At 53.3% G+C, this 18,791-nt stretch overlaps 2 protein-coding genes and 1 long non-coding RNA gene across 3 annotated transcripts; 1 reads left to right on the forward strand and 2 right to left on the reverse strand.

Moving 5' to 3' along the window:
• Positions 1–482: 482 nt before the first annotated feature.
• On the reverse strand, positions 483–3,613 carry CCDC8 (coiled-coil domain containing 8). Its single transcript, XM_008542639.2, has one exon. The coding sequence runs from the start codon at positions 2,648–2,650 to the stop codon at positions 890–892; it is 1,761 nt and encodes a 586-aa protein (XP_008540861.2). The 5' UTR covers positions 2,651–3,613; the 3' UTR covers positions 483–889.
• Positions 3,614–5,710: 2,097 nt separating this feature from the next.
• Positions 5,711–8,590, forward strand: LOC139085500 (uncharacterized). Its single transcript, XR_011543836.1, has 2 exons — positions 5,711–5,956; positions 8,018–8,590. It is a non-coding gene; the product is annotated as an uncharacterized lncRNA (long non-coding RNA).
• On the reverse strand, positions 8,506–16,413 carry PNMA8C (PNMA family member 8C). The gene is made up of 2 exons (XM_070633050.1): positions 15,070–16,413; positions 8,506–9,274 (listed from the first exon to the last, which is right to left on the reverse strand). Exon 1 carries the CDS (start codon positions 15,683–15,685, stop codon positions 15,071–15,073), a length of 615 nt encoding a protein of 204 aa, XP_070489151.1. The 5' UTR covers positions 15,686–16,413; the 3' UTR covers positions 8,506–9,274; position 15,070.
• Between the last annotated feature and the right edge of the window lie 2,378 nt (positions 16,414–18,791).

Here is an 18,791-nt window from a genome sequence, read left to right on the forward strand (position 1 = left end):
CAATACAGAGATGTCCCCCCGCTCCCACGGGGCCGTAGCAACCCGCTCTCTCCCTGATGACAAGCTCCAGTCACAGGACACTACCCACATCCACACCACAACCCCCGTTTGGGGACTGTTCCTATTGCAATGATTTTCCAACGTGTCCAGTGGCCAAGCGGCCCCGGAAGATGTTTGTGGGGCTTGATCCAAATAGATTCCTGGGCCGCACAGCGAGCTCTAGAAATCACAGCTCTGGCACGAAGGGCCCCAGAATCTGCATTTTGGACACGTTTCCTGGCTGATTCTTCTGTACCTCGTAACCAAGGTCAGGGGAGATGTGTCAACTGCAGACCCCCGACTCTCCGAGCCAGCAGAACCCGGGGGGCCTGGGGATGACAGGCAAAGTGTCACCATCACAGAGGGCGGGAGTGTAGAGGACACCAGGGTGCGACCAGAGCGCCCCGGAGCATTCTTCAGTTGCCAAGTGCCAAGCCAAGAAATGAGTTTGGAAATGTTTTTATTTGCAAATTGGCTTGCGCCAAGTTCAAGGCGCCTTTCTCCCCGCCCCGCCCCCCTTCCCAAGCTGAGCACCTAGGGTTGCACTTGAGGAAGTTAACAACATGGGTGATGCCACCCCACTGTATGGGGCCTTTCTTTACGTTCCTTGGGTTCCTACAAGAGTCTCTATTTAAAAAATCAACGCATGAAAGAGAAAACCTTAACAAGAAAACAAAGAGGGGGGTTGGGTGGAGATGTGAGGGCGCTGTCTGCCGCCGTCCCCACCTCCATCTTCAAGTGCGGAGGCAGACAGGGCCTCCCTGTCCAAGGGGGAGAGAGCGAGGGACGCGCCCTGAGTGGCCGACAACGTGGCAGGTGGCGGGGTGTTCCGCGGCCCCCCGCCCCCACCTCACAGCTGGTCCTCTTGTTCTCCCTGCCCTGCTTCTGCCCTGGCCTCGGCCCTCAGCACCCTGAGGTGCCTGGCCTCGCCTGCCCTGGGGACTCTCTTGGGCAGGGCTGGCAACCGCGGAGTGTGCCAGAGGGCTCTCCGGCGCTTTCGGAACCACGAAAAGCGTCCAGGGGTCTGGAACCTCACCGTCTTCACCTGTTTCCGGGTCCTAGTTCCTGGGGTTGTCCCTGTGGACCCCCGGGCAGCTGAGGCCTCAGCTTCCTGGACAGCCGGGGCCTCTGCCCTCTGATCAGCTATGGCCTCTGCCTCATCACCTGCAGCCTCTGCTCCCTGGACAGCTGGGGCCCCTGCCCTCTGATTATCCACAACCTCTGCTCCCTGGATAGCTGGGGCCCCTGCCCTCTGATTATCCACAACCTCTGACCTCTGGACAGCTGGGGCCCCTGCCCCCTGATTATCCACAACCTCTGACCTCTGGACAGCTGGGGCCTCTGCCCCCTGATTATCCATAGCCTCTGCGCCCTGGAGAGCCCTGGCCTCTGCCCTCTGGTTAGCTGCAGCCTCCTTCCTCTGATCATCTGTAGCCTCCTCCCTCTGATCATCTGTAGCCTCCTCCCTCTGATTAGCTGCAGCTTCCACCCTCTGATCATCTGCAGCCTGCGCCACCTGATCATCCTCAGCCCGTGCCACCTGATCATCCTCAGCCCGTGCCCTCTGATTATCGGCAGCCCCCACCCTCTGATCATCAGCAGCCTGTGCCCTCTGATTATCTGCAGCCTCTGCCCTCTGATCATCGGCAGCCCGTGCCCTCTGATTATCTGCAGCCTCTGCCCTCTGATCATCGGCAGCCCGTGCCCTCTGATTATCTGCGACCTCCGCCCTCTGATCATCCGCAGCCTCTGCCGCCTGAGCTGTGGACGCTGCTTCCTCCCTCCTGCGCCGCCGGAAGGAGGCCCAGTTGATCTTGGGCCTCCAGCGTCTTGGGGGGGTCTCAGGCACCCGTGGGTCTCCTGCATCCCCCACAGGATGGGCGCCGCCTGGCACCGAGGCCCCCTCCCTCTCCACGCGGGGTGAGGCCTGCTGGGCCTCGCTCAATCCGGGGCTGGACCTCGGCGCCCAGCCCTTCACCCTGCGCTTCAGCTTCCCCCAGGACACCTGGCTGACATACTCCCGCCACCTGTCCGCCTTGGACAGCTGGGGCCCGGGGCTGTCGTCAAACATGGGCACGGGCAGGGTGACTCGGCGCCGCGGGGGTGGGGCGCTGGGTTTCTCCCCGCGCCGGAGGAAGGCCTCCACCAGCTCCTGGTCGTCCTCGCTCTCCAGGTCGCTCCCGAGGAATTTGCTGCCCAGGTAACTGACCGGCATTCTGCGCACCCTTCTGCGGCGCCTGGGGCCTTTGGGGCCCTTGTCACCCTTGTCTCTGGAGGTCTCGAAGTCGCTGAACTCGCTGTCGCTGGCGTTACTGCTGTCGTAGGTGCCCACGACCAGCCGGGGGGGAGGGGTCACCATCTGCTGGACTCTCCTCCTCACTCGGGGCTCCTTGGGTTTTTTGGGGGGCTGGGGTGGGTGCGGGGTGTTCTTCTCAATGATGCGGGCCACGTCCTCCAGGGTGCGGCCTTCTTCCTCCAGAAACTGGGTCAGCCGCTCCCGAAATTCCGCCTCCTTGGTGGCGGGCTTGGAGATGACCCTCCAGACGCCCCCGGCCAGCCGGACCTCCCGGGGGATGAGCAGGTAGTCCACATCCTCCCCAATCTGCAGCATCCCCACCGTGGAGTCCTCCTCCCTGCGGAACACCTTGCCGATCTTCTTAAAGGTTCCCACGGGCTTCAAGGCCTCCACGAGGACGTCCAGATCCACATCTTTGCAGACATCCGGGACGCTCCAGAGGATCAGGCAGTCGGGGGAGGGGAGGAAGCCCCAGGGGAACCAGCCCCCCACGTGGCTTTTCTCGAGGGTCTTTAAGATCTCCAGGGTGAAATCTGGAGTGGGGGCCACAAGCCCAAACTACACGAAGCCGCTGGTCTTGGGGGGACGGGGTGGGGTCCCGGCGGCGCTGCCCGGAGCGTCTCGCACCCCCCCAGCCAGGGATGAACGAACACTTCCCAATTTCTCTGCCTGCCACCAGTCCGGTCTGGACCAAGTGCGGATCCCCTCCAAGACGGGTGGGAATCAATTCCCAGGATGCTTACGTGAGCCAAGGCGAGGCCAGTCCTGGGGCTCCCAGCCCACCGTCAGCCAGCGGCCAACGAGGTGGGGCGCACGGGCTGCCCGTGGCTCTTCCCGCCCCGGGCCCCGGGGACGCGCCTGGAACTTGGGAGACGACTTCGCAGACAAAGACGGCCGGCTATTCAATATGGCCGAAGCACTTGGAGGCCGCACCCGGCCCCCAGGAGGGTCTCCCGCCCCTAGGCAGGCTGCCACCCCCGGCCAGGCTGACCTTGCCGCGCCTCCCGCCTCCCGGCCCGCGCTCAGCGCCGAGGAGCGGAGGGGCAGGAAGTTCCTCCTCGTCCTCCTCCTCCAGCGAGGCCCACCTTCCCCCTTCTCATCTTACACTCCCGACTCGGGAAGACTGACAGGGGGGCCGTCCACTCCCTTCGGGGCGCCCTCATCCCCTCCCCCCGGGGGTGTGGCCGCGCTCCGGACCTCACTGGGGCCGTCGCCTCCAAGCCGAACGCCCGCCAGGGCCCACGTCAGCACTTTCCCCGAGAAAGGCCGCGGCTCCCAAACCTGCCGTCCGAAAGGGGCGGGTTCCAGCCCAGCCCCGGGGGTAGGTGTGCTAAGGGGCCGTCCTTTGGAAGGCCACTTACATGGTCCATTTGTGTGTTACCAGCGGTTCCTCGCTATATGCCCCATACGTGTGGGCGGAGAAATGGGTACCAGGGTCTTACTGCACCGGCCCCCGGTGTGGGGCTTGGCACACAGTTGCTGCTCAATAAATATTTTTGACTGAATGAATGAACCTAATTGTTCGTGGGCAGGGACTGACTCGATGTTATGGTCTAATCTTCCAGTGGAATACTAGACGGCTATGAAAAAGAAGGATGAAGTTTACAGAGCGCTTCTCTGTCCTAGGCACCATTCTAAGTGCTTTCTCTGAATTCACTCAGGAAATCCTCCCCATGTCACTATTAGACACTGGGATGCTCCTTCTCATTTTATTGCTGAGGATAGAAAATCACTTGCTCAAGGTCACCAGGCCAGGAAGTGATGTCACCTGCCTGTGAATCTGAAACGGTCTGTGTGTGTGTGTGTGTAGGGCCTGGTGTGTACATGAACTTGCCACATGTGCAAGCACTGCCCACAGTGGCTGTGTCTAGGAAGGGGCCTGGGGACCCCCAGAGGCCATAGAGACATACACAGGCCACTCTATATTCTTTAGGATTGCTTGGACTTTTAGCCATCAAAAATGTTAATTAACGTAAATTAAGCAAAAAGGCCTCAGACTCAGCCACAGACACAGACATAGCGGATCAGGATCCCTAGGAGTTGGGGCCAGGCCTTGCAAAGCTTCCCAGGTAACTCTGAGGCAGCGGTCTCAGCGATAACATGCACAACAATAACAATGGCATTAGTAATAATAACAGTTAACTTGCATGGAGGGTTTCCTTGGAACCAGGCACCCAGTGAGGTGCTGAGCACTCCTGTTATGAATCTTCAGAGCTGGAGGGTAGGCGGGTGCCTTCGCCAACATCTGCTTACAGTAGGGAAACTGAGGCTGGTCTCAAGTTGCACCATTTGAACTGGGCACAAAAATAAACGCTGATTCCCTGCTCCCCTCTTAAAAGCTAGGCCGATTAACCCCTTAAGAGCCACAGCATGTGGAACCACCCTCATTGCTTGCCTTGCTCCCTGCTTCTCTCCCCACCCCCACTGCCTGCAGTCCATCCCTGACCCAGGAGCTGGAGGGATCTTTTAAAAACCAAAGTCAGATCTGACTCTACTCTTTTTAAAATCTCCCCTCTCACTCAATCACAGTCCTCACCTCGGTCCACAAAGCCCTACAAGATCTCCCCACTCCCGTCTCTCCTCCTCGCCTCACTCACCTCACTCCAGCCACACCTCTCCCTTTTTCACTGTTCCGCCAACACACTAAGCTCGCCCCCAACCACAGGGCCTTTGCATTTGCTGTTCCCGCCGCTCAGAATGTTCTGCCCCACCTTCTCTTGGCAGTCTCCCTCGGCTCCAATGTCACCTTCTTAGAGAGGTCATCCCTGCCTCCCTTTCCTAAACTCTGACTAGCTCCGGAATCCTTAACCCTTTCTGTGCCACGGCCCCTTTTCAGGATACAGTTTTTCGATGCACAGAATTGAATCCATTGGATGACAAAGGAAACCACTTATAGTGAAATCCAACCGTTAAAAGAAAAGTTCCGACCACGACAAACCTGGTAAACGAATGACTTGAATATGAGGAATAAAAACAAACACGTGTACTCTTGTGGAACTCACGTTGTGGGGTTTTATCCAACTCCTGAAGGAACCAGGCAGATGTGTAAGAGAAACAGGCAGGAGAGACAAAAGGAAAGGAAGGGAAAGAGGAAAAGAAGGAAGGGAGATGGGGGGATGGGAGGTGGGTAAGGGCTCAGGGAGGCCTTTGCACAATTATTGGCTCATTCGAGTTGTTTTTGTTTTTGCAGAGCCGGCCGTTAGGGTTCACCGGCTTTCTCCTCCTCCTGCTCGAGCCTCCATCCCAGCCCCCCGCGCTCAGCCCCCGCCGGGCCTCCCGCCACCCCGCCCCTCCCCTTTGCGCGGTTTCTCGCCCCGCCTCCTAACGGTCTCCATGGCAACGAGAAGACGCGTTGCTAGGCGCCCGTCCGCGGCGAGGCCGCGGGGCGCTGGCGGAGGGCGGAGGGCGGGCAGCGCCTCCTCTCGCCTTCTTCTCCCTTCCTTCCGCCTGATCCCCCAAATCGGGTCCCCTGAACAGCTGCTTCGCAGAGACCCGAGACTGAAAACCCCTAGGACACCCGTTTGAGAAATTCTGGCGACAGCATCCAAGTCTGTGAAGTCATGACGACGCCCTCCGAGCGATAAGGACCTCCTCAGATGAGACATTTGGATTTTGTAATTGGTAAAAGCGTTTGGGTTCTTGTTTGCTGGGGGAAGGAAGGATTATCCTAGAAATGGAAACCTCAAATATTCAACATGCTTGTAAAAATTGCCAGCCCCTGAACAGCTCCCCTGAGGGTGTTTCAGATTCCCAGATCGCTGGCAAGGGAATCTTTCTCCAGCCGCCCTAGGGAAAACACAATTACAGCTCCCACTTCTCTGTTTGTTTAAAAGAAACGAAAAATCAGAACAGAATGAGGGCAGAAAACAAAACCCGGCCCGAATCTCTCCACCCAGCTACACTTGGTTGCCATTTTAAACAGTAAGAATAATAATAAAAGTGATACACACACAGGCTAAGAAAATGCTGAAGTTACAGAAAGGTGTGCAATGGAAAACGTCTGCCTCCCCCAGCCCGGAGCCTCAGCCTCTCTCCCCACAGTTAAATATCTCTCTACTTTTCCGAGGGAAAAAAATGCTTCTATTAGTATATTTTAGTAATTTCAGAATTCTCCCCCTGGGGATTTTTCACAACATCCTGAATTATTTTCATCACAGTACTAACCACTTCTTGGCATTTTCTTATTTATTTATTGTCTCGCCCTGTTAGAACATTAGCCCCACGAGGGCAGAGATATCTGTCTGGCTGGTTCATTGCTGAATGCCCAACATCTAAAACCGTGCCAGAAGGTGCTCCAAATATCTGTGGAATGAATGAGAGGCTTGCACTAGATCTGTTACTGTAAAACTTGCTTTGTTCCCCCTGAATAGCGTGTCTTGAAGTCTTTCCAAATCAGTACACACGGATCCATCTCAGTTTTCTTTTTCCGGGACAGCTTCCACCTTTGCGTGTGCCCGCAGGCCGGGAACGTGATAACACTGACAATAATTCACCTTTATTGAGCAGCTACTTAGTCCCTGGCCCTGTGCATTTTCTCTTTTGATCCTTACAGCCCCTCCTAAGCAAGTGCTATTCCCATTTTCCGGATGAGAAACACTGAGGCCACAAAGGTGACACAGCCAAGGCGTGGCAGAGGCAAGCTCTCACTCACTCGGATTCCTTAGACTGAAACCCCCACCCTCGGAGGCTCCTTCGTTTGCCCAGTTTTTGCCCAGTTGCCTGAGGTGGGGTGGGTTGGGGAGCAAGGTGGGTGAGCAATCTGGGAAGACTTCTCTCCCAGGTGACACTTGTAACCTTGGCACAGTCACCAGATTTGTCCTCAGTCTTCAAGGTCCAGAAATCAGATCCCTGTCTAGAATGAGCAGGCTATAAATTATCCCCAACTCTGAACCAGATACCAGAGGGCCAACTGACAGCACATAGTAGGTCTTCAACAAACACAGCAGGAAGCAGCAGTCCACACTCTGACCACATATTGGGTCACCCCTGCCTCCCCCCATCGCCCAGTCCAAAATCGGAGGACTGTTTGGTGAGCATGGAAGCAAAGCCAGCCGTATATTTGAGGACATCATTCATTCATTCATTCATTCGTGTGGCACATTTCTCCACTGTTGCGATTCTCAAAACAGTCGCGCATTAGAATCACGGGGGAGAGTTTTAGAAATTAGTTTCCCGAGTCCCGCCTACTGGATCAGAATGTCTTAGGGTGGGGGATGGGGTACTGCATTAAAAAAAGTCTCCACCGGCTGGCCCAGAGGCGTAGTGGTTAAGTTCACTGCTCTGCTTCCACAGCCCGGGGTTCGCAGTTTCGGATTCCAGGCGTGGACCTACACACCAGCTCATCGAGCGATGGTGTGGCAGGCATCCCACAGACAAAATAGGGGAAGATTGGCACCGATGTTGGCTCAGGGCCAATCTTCCTCACCACCAAAAAAATAAAAATAAAAGGGAACCTTGGAAGTGTTTTAAAATGTCCCCCACCCCAGCCTGCAGAGGCATCTGCTGCCTGCCCCTTGTTGCCAGACTCACACCAGGGCGAGCTGATGGTTTTGTTGTTAGTCAAGTCAATTCCAACTCCTAGCACCTCTGTGGACAGCGGAGCGGAGCGGAGCCTGCCCGGTCTTTCTGCGCCATCCTCTCTCCTTCCGGCCTCCATCAGACAGGGCTCCATTCTATTCACAGGGTCTTCACGGCCAGTTTTTTCGGAAGTGGGTGGCCAGGCCCCTCTTCCTGGTCTGTCTCAGTCTGGAAGCTCCGCTGAAACCTGTCACCATGGGGGACCCTGCTGGTGTGTTAAACACCGGGGGCACAGCTTTCAGCATCGCAGCGACACGCAGCCGTCAGAGTCCAATACTTTTTATCGAAAGTACACCTTACCTGTTATACAATGGACACCGCCACCATGATCAAGCTGGAGGACACTTCCATCTCCCCAAAAGGCTCCCCTGTGCCCTTTGTGGCAGCTCCCTTCTGCTGACCCCCAACCACTGATCCGATTCTTGTCCCTAGACTGTTCCATTTGGGGGAATTTTGTGTAAAAAGAACTGTATAGCATTTGTTTTTGTCTGGTTTCTTTCTCTCAACATGAGGATTCTGTGGTTCATCGGTGTGGCTGTGTGTCACTACTTCATTCATTTCCATTGCTTTGTAATAATCCACTGTGTGACTCCATCGCAATTTGTTTATCCACTCACCCGTCAGTGGGGATCTGGGTTGTGCAGTCTGGGGTTCTCAGGAATAAAGCTGCTATGAATATTCCAGAGCCTTATGTTTTTAATGCAAAGTGTACACTCTGTCTGTTGCAAAGGATCGTGGTACGGGTCTCATCAGCCCCACTTTACCGATGAAGAAACTGAGGCCCAGAGAGGGGAAGTCACCTTCACAAAGGCACACAGCTAGCTGGTGGCGGAGCTGGGATTTGAACCCAGCTCTGTCTGTGCAGCTGCACACCCTCTGAAACCCTCTCCATCCCGTGCCCTGTTGATGCTGGGGCGCAGGTCGGGGACTGTTCAGGAATCTGAGATATAAAGCGAGGCTCTTGGGTCCTTTGTCAATGCAAAATGGATTGACTCCTTCCCCAAACCTGGTGAAATAGGTTCCTACTATGCCCATTTCACAGAGTAGCAACCTGAGGCGCAAGGAGGTTAAGTGTCTGGCCCATGGTCACGCTCCAGGAAGTAGAGGAACCAGGACTCAAACCCGGGTCTCAGCCCAAAGCAACGCTTCACCTCCGAACCTCCACACACAAGGCAGAGGCATCGGCTGCCTTCATTGGCGGGTTGCCTAGTGAGCAAGCCAATGAGCGGAATTCCAGATTCAATTCCACTGTCACTTGCTTAGATATTTATCCATGCTATGCATTTATCAGCATATCAACCAGGTCTCTCATCTTCTGCATTCTGAGCCTTTGAAGTCTGGCCTCCCAAGGTCAGGCAGTTCCTAGAGATGGAGAACAATTCACCCTGAGCGTGTTCCTCTGACACAACCAACCCAGAGCCCACACGCTCACCTCCCTCCTTTATTCTGCCCTCACACTCCAGGCCACCATCCACCTGCCCTATTCACCCGGGTCTCAGGTCCCAAATGACTAGAGAGAGCCCCTGTGCCCCAGAGCCTGCTGAAGTTATTCAAACTAGCCCATCCTAAGCCTCCTTATCCTGTCTTGCCCATTCCTCCCCTCAGGAACCTCAATCAAGGCTCTTGCCCATGGTTTCCTCCTGCCTCCACCTTCTGCCTGACCCTGGTGCTTCCTCCTGTGGCCCCCCATGGCATGCATGTCCCCCTCTCGGGATCTGTGACTATATCAAACTATCTTTTCAATGGCAGTCATCACCTGACCTCTTGGCTTTACCATACCTAAACAATAATGAAACCTATATTAAAACCATCACACGCGTTTCTACGGATTTCTTGAGCACCTCCTGTGAGCCAGGCACCGTTTGGGGCCCTGGGGATAGAGCAGGTGATGAGACAGACCCAGCCCTGCCCCTCTGGGAGCTCTCAATCTTGAGTGGAAGAGTGGCATTAAACAAAGATTTACAGAAATAAATTGATCACCAACGAGACATACACCAAAAGCCAGAAAAATACAGGGGGGCTAAAGGGGATAACATAGGGGGACCTGACCCAGCCTAGGGGAGCCCAGGAAGGCTTCCTGGAAAAAGAGGCCCGAGGGATGAGTAAGAATCAGTGGGAGCAGAGGCAACAACCTGGGCGAAAGTGCAAGGTGGGACTGTGTGTGTCCGGGGGTGGCTGGGGGGATGTGAGAGGGGGCAGTGGGCTACATGAAGATGCTGGACTTTCTTCTGAAGGGGAATGGAAGCCAAGGATGTGTGTAAGCAGAGGAGTAACCACACAGACAAATTTATCATCTTAGAGGGATACGGCCATTGCCAGAAAACGAGGGAGCCCAGGAGGCAGAGAGCAGGGAAGAAATATCCCAACCTCTCTCTCCTCCCGCCCTCTGCTCTGCTACTGTGACCTCCCATTGGCTGATCCCAACAGGAAGTCATAGGGCAAAGGAGCTTGGGTAATGTAGTCCATAGAGGTAGTCCTCCCAAGGCACAGAGCAGGGTGGAGAAAGGCAGAGAGACAGTCTAGGGGCACGTGGAAAATCACCAGCACCAGCCCCATGGGAATCACCTATTATGTGTTGGTCGCTCAGGGGTTCAGAGCCTGCTTTCAGAATCCCTGCCCCTCAGCAGGGACTGCTGGACGAGGCCCCAGGGGTTGTCTTCCCGGACTTAACAAGAGACCATTTTTCCTAGTGCTGCACCAATCTCTCGCTCAGAGCCCTGCCCTTCAGCCAACCCTCTGTGTGGTGGAGCGTATGGATGGGCTCTGGAGCCAGGCTGCCTGGGGTGAAATTCTGGCTCCATCACTCTGTGGCTGTGTGACCTTGGGCAAGTCCCTTCACCTCTCTGAGCCTGTTTCCTCATCTGTAAAACGGTCATCATAATGATACCTACCTCATGGGGAGGTTGTGAGCAGTCAACAAGACCATGTCTAGCACAGGAACTGGGAGGGTAAGTACTCAATAAATGTAACCCATAGTTATTAGAAGGGCAGTGTGGTCTAGCGGTTACCTATGTAGACTGGAGCCTGGCTTAAATCCTGGCTCTGTTTGCAAATTGTGTGGCTCTGTGCCTCCGTCTCCAAATCTGGAGAATGGGATCATTTGTTTCTACCTCGTAGCATTGAGTGTTATTGTGAGGATTAAATGAATTGCTTATGTAAAATGCTTAGAATAGTGCCTGGCACATCCGTGTTCAATTTCTATTCCTTTCCATTATCTTCTGCTCTAAGCCCCCATCAAAACTAGAGCATGCAATGCACCTTTGAAGAGACCCTCAGAGTGTCGCCCACCTCTCATTTGTTTCCCAGGGTATCCTGAAGAATTTCTGTCCAGCCACTTACCAGAAAACCACGTTGTGACTTTGAGATCAGCTGGGGTGTCTCCAGCCCCAGAGAGACCCAGCTTGTGGGTCAGAAACACAGACTGTGGTCAGAAACACTTGAATTTCAATCCCTCTTGAGCTTTCCTGTGTGGCCTTAGACAAGTCACTTAACCTCTCTGATCATCACTTTCCTCATGCGTAGAATGAGATGCTGGATCATGATATTAGTACAGCTTCATAATCACTCATCTCCTCCTGTGAAATCCAAAAAGCTCTGAAAACCTTGCCCCAAAAAAGCAAAAACATTTGGAGGCAAGATCGACACTGACGTGAGGCTATTCATAGTCTTAATTTATTTCACTTCAGGTCAATATCCTACATTTCCCTACAGAACACTAATGATTTTGATTATGGGAGTTGCCGGACTCCACCCCCCCCCCCCCCCCCCGCCGGGGGATGAATTTCACAATAAAAGATATAGTCACTGTGTCAATTTTCTAAAATCCCAAACTCTCTGAATTCGGAATCACATCTGGCCCGAGGGTTGTGGACCTCTGGTGCCAAACCTCCAGGGCTGGGAAGATATAATGAATGAACGAGTGTGAAGCCCTTTGCACGGTGCCCGGCACATAGGACAGCTGGTACTGTTTTTATTCCAGACAAATTATTTCATCCTTCCCAGCAGCCACTGGAAGCCCGTGGGACAGCAGAAAGCTGCGTGTTCTGAGTTCTCTTGGCCATGAGATCTGATAACACCCCTTTTTAAGACAGTACAGCTGTGGATAACTTCAGGCAGCCATAGAAGTGGCTTCCAGAACGTTTTTTAGCAGTAGATTGTTTTTCCAAATTAAATCTAACATAGATCCCCGACATATCAAAGGGCAGACGATGATTTCATCAGCATCCCTTTATTTCATAAGTTCATATGTGTACAAGATGCATCCACCACAAAGAAAAATGAAGAGTTTTAACAGAACCAGCTTTGGAAATTGGGGTTTACAAAGGCCAGCCGCAGCCTCCCGCCAGCCAGCACATCCGATTTACTTGGGCATTTTCTTTCAGGATTCATCAGGATTTGCTATGCCAGGGATGTCTTGACTCACACAGGGAAGTCGCTTCGGACGGTAAGTTTTGCACAACCGCCTGCATTGCAACCTCTGGAAACCCTTCCACTGGCCCAGAAAAACTCGAAAGAGAAATGGAAGGAGATTTGAGTGTTATGGGCAACACTGAACAACCACTAACGTTGTATATCCCAAATATGAACGCTGTGTGGGAAACGCCTGAAACCCACAATAAGCACAAATGCAGCTTTAATATTGCAATATGATAATAAGAAGTGTCCCACGGTCCCGTTACTCTGCAATGACTGTGCCGCGATGGGAGAACGGCGTACCACAAACAAATGTGCCTGAGGTCTGCGTAGCAGTAATTCAAGTGCAGGCTCCCAGGAAACGATGCACACAGCAGTTCCGTATTCTGTGAGCGCTATGCCCAGGCTGGACATTTACAAGGAATAAAAAGATAAATAGAGAGCCTCAAACTCTAGACCATGGATGTATTTGCAGGAAGTCCAAACACATGTGCGGGGATGGCACGAAAAGCTTTCTCCCAACCATTGCAGAAAAGACAAGGATGTTGAGGCTGGTGATACAAGGCCAGCTTGGGGAATGGACAGCAATCATTCATCCAGATTTTACATTATGTCGATACCTATGTGAGCACTAAAACTTCCTTCTGTCTCGACTCCTGCTGGCAACGCAAGGACCCAGCTGGCATTTCTGACTGCCTGAGGGTGGGTCACTTGCCTGCACCCTGGTTGCCAGGTTGTGATGGAAAGACAGAACCGCCCCACCTTTTGGCTCTGTTACCGGGGCAAAATGGGGTAGCCTTGCAGAAATAAGAGAAGCCAGTGGACGCCGGGGTTCACAGACGTGACTGCCGCCCACCACTGTAATACATTGGGGGTCTCCACTATTACAATTTGGTAGGTAACAATCCAAGCCTCTGTTTGTCTGTGTGTGGAGTGTGTGTGTAAATTACATTTTTGGAAAGAAATTCAGCTCAACGCCTTGCAGATCTCTGAACAAATGCAAGTTTGCAAATTCACACGACAGATGCCCCTGGCCAAGAGGGCTGCCTGCCCGCGGGTACCTGCCTTCTCCCTGATTGCTTTGTTGTCGGTCTTCACCGTCACGGGGGACCCAGCTTATAGATTTGGGGATTCAACGTTAATGTGTTAATCGCTAACCCTTGAAGGTGACCTCCTAATTATTTCCCTCCTTTTGGACCTTTCCCTCGATGTCTGGCCTTTCGTTCTTTAGAGAGTGGAGTGTGCTCCTCCCAAGCCAGAGCTCCTTGGGCTTGATTTTGGGGAGACCAAACCCCTCGCCCCAGGTCCAATCAGAGCAGAGGGTCCCACGCCGGACCACCCCGTAAGGGAGACCCAGCATCTAGAGAACAGCGGCAGCTTTTCACAGAGTCACACACCGAGCAGTTCCTCAGCCTCGGAGAGCAGGCAGCTCCCGACGGCAGGCGTGGTTTCTGTTTGCCAGTGTGCAAAACAGCGTGGCCTATTCTGGACACGCTTGTGCCAGAGGTACAGTCAAGGTACATCCTCTTAAAAAAGACAAAACATGGCTCTAGACTTTGAAATGACAGGATCTCCAGCAGGGCCCAAAGCTAAAGGGGCCTGGGCCTCCTCCCGACAACCTACACCCAGCAAGAAGGACTGTCCCCAAGATGAGGCCGCGGGGGATGGCGATGGCCTTTCTCCCCAGTGGGGAGCTCCCTGACGCTCTCTTTCTGCTTGGCTTTTCCTCATCTCTGGTAAGAGATGTTCTTCAACACCTTGGAATCCCAGCCCCTGTTTCTCCTCTTCTCTTTCCTGCAAACACTTGCTTACGCAGGCGCCGTGGCTGCACCCCGCGGTCTCCATGGCAACGTCCGACGCGCCGCTCAGCTCCCACTGCGACTGCGCAGCTGATCCCGCGGGTGTCTCCGGGATGTTAGACGCGCTTTGCGGGTCTTTGAGACCCTTCCTCGCTCCGAAGTTACCCTCGCCCACTCAAATAGTATCCACACACATACTCAGGTGTTACTCCCACACTCTCAAATGCTACCCACAGCTGCTCAAATATTACCCACTTGAGCTCATATATTACACTCATACGCAAGGTGCTACCCACACACTCAGATGGTACCCGCACCTGCTCACGTATGTGATCTGAGTGCCGCGAGGGCAAGGTGTGGGTGTTTTGTTCCCAGCTGTATCCCCAGTGCCTGGTACACTGTAGGCGCTCAGGAAATATTTGTTGAATGAATGAATGATCCATACTCAACCAGATATTACCCACATCTCTTCAAGTGGTACCCACGCCTGCTCAGATACACCCAAGTGTCTCATATGTCACCCACTTGCTATGAGCGTCATGAATTCAGGAATTTGCTCCCTTCTGCATCCCCAGCTTGTAGAACAGTACCTGGGATGTGGCGGGTGTGCCATAAATAGCTGTAGAATTAACGAATGAATGAATGATGCTCACACAACCAGGTGTTAACCACGCCCACTCAGATGTAACCCACAAGTGAACAGATAAAAATACACACCCTCACTCACACACTAGTCCCGTGTTACTCATGCTCAGTCGGATGACACTTATTCTTACTCAAAGTTACCGGCTCACTAGATTAATATCCATCCTCGCTCACATTATCCACTCTTACTCTCATTCGCCAAACTTCTCACCTGGTACCCACCCTCCCACAGTCGTCACCCACGTCCACTCAGCTGGCTCCCCTCCTCACTCAGCCGCCCCCATGTCCACCCCACGTCACCTCACGGCTTCTTGTCAGGCGCATGGTGCCGCCGACGGTTTTTCTTGTGCTTCCGCTTGCCCTTTTTGTCATCTTCAGCCTTGCTCTCCTTCTCCGCCGAGTCCAGAGGTGGCATCCCGTCCGCCCCGGGGGTGGCCTCAGCTCCTGGCTTCTCCCCCAGCCCGGGCGCACAGCACTTTGGGGCAGGCAGCTCTCTGGGGCCCGTCAGCGTGGGGCACAGTTCCTGCCTCAGGACCCGGGCCACATCCTCCACCGTCCTGCCCTCGCTCTGCAGGAAGAGGTTCAGCTTTGTCAGGAATTCGACGTCCTGCTTCCGGGGCATGTAGACCACTCTCCACGCGCCGCCCTTGCCCTGGATTTCCCTGGGAACCGCAGCGTAATTGATGTCCTCCACCAGCCTAATGATGGCTGCCTTGGATCTATCTTCTTCCAGAAAGGCCTTCCCAGCCACTTCGAACTTGCCCAGAGGTTTTAGGGGGACCCGGATGATCTCTTCGAATTCCTCGTGGTCGCAGTCCTCCGGGATGCCCAGGATCATCAGGGACTTGTAACTGTCCACCTCGAGAGCCTGGCACCCGTGCTCCAACAGGGCAATGTCCTTGACGCCAAACAGCATCTTGCCCAGCTCTCTGAGGCAGCAGTATGCCCGCTGGTGGACACCTGTGCTGCCTCGGGAATCCAAAAAATTATCCAGGCTGCCACGATCCCTTCCCAAAGGCTAACCGAGAGAGAGGCCTCGCGGTCTCAGTTCGTCCAACTCAGTCAAGGAGGGCAGGGTTGCACAGCGTCCAGGGTCTGCAGCCTCCCCCTGAGAGGCCTGTTGGGAGTTCCCAGGGACTCACGCAGAGGGAGGCAGAGGTGGGCGTCTGCCAGCTGGCTCGTTGCTCCCGAGTCCTGGGCAAGGCAGCACCAAGGAGGGAAGGTGCTGCTTCCGCTCTCTTGCTGGTGGCCTCCAAAGGTCTCGCAGGTCCTGGCAGTCTCAGCAGATGTGGGACTGCCTGCCTCCCTGGGACTTCTGCCACTGGGGTGTCGTGGGTGGGAGCCGGGCAAGCAAGGCGGATGGTCCCTCGCCGCTGGGCCCCGAGGCTGCCCTCCGTGCCCTGTGGCGGGGCTGAGAGGATGTGGCCGCTGCACTTGCTCCGCAGTGACGTCACCGCTTCCTTCCCTCTGTGGCCGAGCGGTCTCCATGGCAACCGCTACAGCAACGCCTTTGTCATCGGCTGCTTTGAAATCAAAGTCCGAAGGGGTCATTCGGGGGTGAAGGGTCAGCCATTCACCATGGGAAGTGCCACCCCCCTTCTTTGAGAAAATGGCTGATTCCAGGGGAGCCGGGACAGGGAAGATGCAAAATGAGCCTGGAACATCTTTTGGGATCAGAAAGTAAAGAAATGCTCAAAGAATGATGAGAACAGGTGGAAAGACACAGCAGCCAGCTTGAAGGGCTCCCACTGGCCAAATCGGGGACAATTGGAGCAGCGACGTTACAAATAGGAAGAAGAGATCGTAACCCCTTGAATAAAATAGGAATCCACGAGTCCATGTAGCTATAAGTTAAATGGGTAAACGGAAAGTTTGGTGGAGGAACGTGGCTTCTTACTTGTCTCATGTAAAACTTGTGAATCAAAGGGAACAAAAGTATCTTTTTTTTGTGGACAGGACGTTGTGGAATGTCCTTGTTTGCAGGACACGCCCACTATAATATTCAGGGATTATATTCAGTATGACACGCCAGGTTGGCAATTTACTCTCAAAAGGGTTCAGAGGGAAAAAAGTTCTTTGCCCCACATTTGCAACTCCTGTAAGTTTGTGATTGTTTCAAAATAATTTTTGAAGGGATGTCCCACCCGTGTGATGGCCTTCACAACGTCCACCCCTCCCCTTCCTACCCCGGTGATAAAAGCCTGCAAGTCTGGGCTCGATTGACGGCCTCCAAACTCCCAGCTCTGGCTAATCAGTATAATCCCACCCCTTTGCTACAGTGATTGGCTCAGAAATGGTCACCTAGGTAACCGGGGGCTAAGCCAATCAGTGCATTCTATCTCCCAGGTCAAGAGATTGATTGGTTAAGGTCTGGACAGATGAACTCATAGTCCAATGAGAATGAAGCTGAGGACTTTTGTGACTACTAATGAGGAGGAATCGGCTCTCTTTCTCCCTCGATGTAAAATAAGAAAGATGGGAGCTGCGGGAGGCCATCCTGGAACCCTAAGAGAAGCCATTTTAAGGACGAATTCTGCATCCGGAGGAAGGCAGAGCTGAAAGAATCACGGAGAAACCATGCCATTGATCTGATGACATCATGCCCTCTGGATCAAACCGTACCTGAAACTTACACACTCTGAAACTTTTTAAAAAATGCTTTTCAAATTGAAATACGACATATGTAATGAGAAATGTACAAATTGTATATAAAAATCTATAAACTGGGGCTGGCCCCGTGGCCGAGTGGTTGGGTTCGCGCGCTCCGCTGCAGGCGGCCCAGTGTTTCGTCAGTTCGAGTCCTGGGCACGGACGTGGCACTGCTCGTCAGACCACACTGAGGCGGCGTCCCACATGCCACAACTAGAAGGACCCACAACTAAGAATATGCAAATATGTACCGGGGGGCTTTGGGGAGAAAAAGGAAAAAATAAAATCTTTAAAAAAAATCTATAAACTGAACACATTGTATAGCCAGCGGCCAAATCAACAAATGAGCATCATCAGGGTCCCCACAAGAATGCTGTGTGCTAAGTCACCCCAACCTCTCGAGGGTGGCCACTATCTGGACTTTCAAAAGCATAGGTTCGTTTTTTTCTGGTTTTGTATTTTATATAAATGGAATCACATATTATGTGCTCTGTTTCTTGGTGACCATACATGTATGGTCTGTCAGGTATTAACCCAGGCAAACGGCAAGCTTTGGTAGATACCGTCAGTTTTCCAGCTTCCCAAAGTAGTTGTATCATTTTACTCGTCCACCGGTAGCATCTAAGAGTTCCAGTTCCTTCACATGGTTGCCAGCACTGGGTATTGTCAGACTTTTCCACTTCGGCAACTCTGTTGTGTATCTGATTGTGGTGTCTCTGGAGAGGAATCTTGTTGTGTTTTTAATTTGAATATTCCTGACGACCAATGACTCTGAGAATTTTTTTCAGATGGGCGTTGGCCATTTGGGTATCCTATTTTATTGAAGAGTCTATTAAAATTTTCGCTTGTTTTTCTATTAGTTCGTTTTCTTTTTCTTATTGATTTGTAGTGCTTTGTGTAGTCTGGATATTACCTCGATTATTTTAAGCTGACCTGAGTTGGATTTTCTGTAACTTGTATCCAAAACACAGCCCAATGAGCACAGAAAGGCCCATGAGTACTTACTGCGTCCAACATTTTCCTTCGTGTTGTTCACACCTTATAATTGTCACGGCTGTGAACTGATTAGTTTTACACCAGATGGCCTAGCATGTATTTAGAAACTTCTGTCTCTCTTTTAAATTTCAAAGACGCTTCCCAGCTCACAAGTATTTCCTCCTCTGGATCATCCTGAGAGCAGACAGGACCAGTGAAGGCTTGAACCCGAGGGCGGGACAGGCAGGGACCTGGGGGTGACCCAGGATGTGAAAAGTCCTTCAACTGGGAACCAGTCTGAACTCCAAGTTTGACCTGTCTCTGAGCCCTTATGCCCAGCACCTGGCAACAGCGCCCCATCCGTCCATGAATGCCAGCACCGAATGGCGGCTGTGTTG

This window comes from Equus przewalskii, chromosome 9 (assembly GCF_037783145.1).
Source record: "Equus przewalskii isolate Varuska chromosome 9, EquPr2, whole genome shotgun sequence".
Lineage (NCBI taxonomy): Eukaryota > Metazoa > Chordata > Mammalia > Perissodactyla > Equidae > Equus > Equus przewalskii.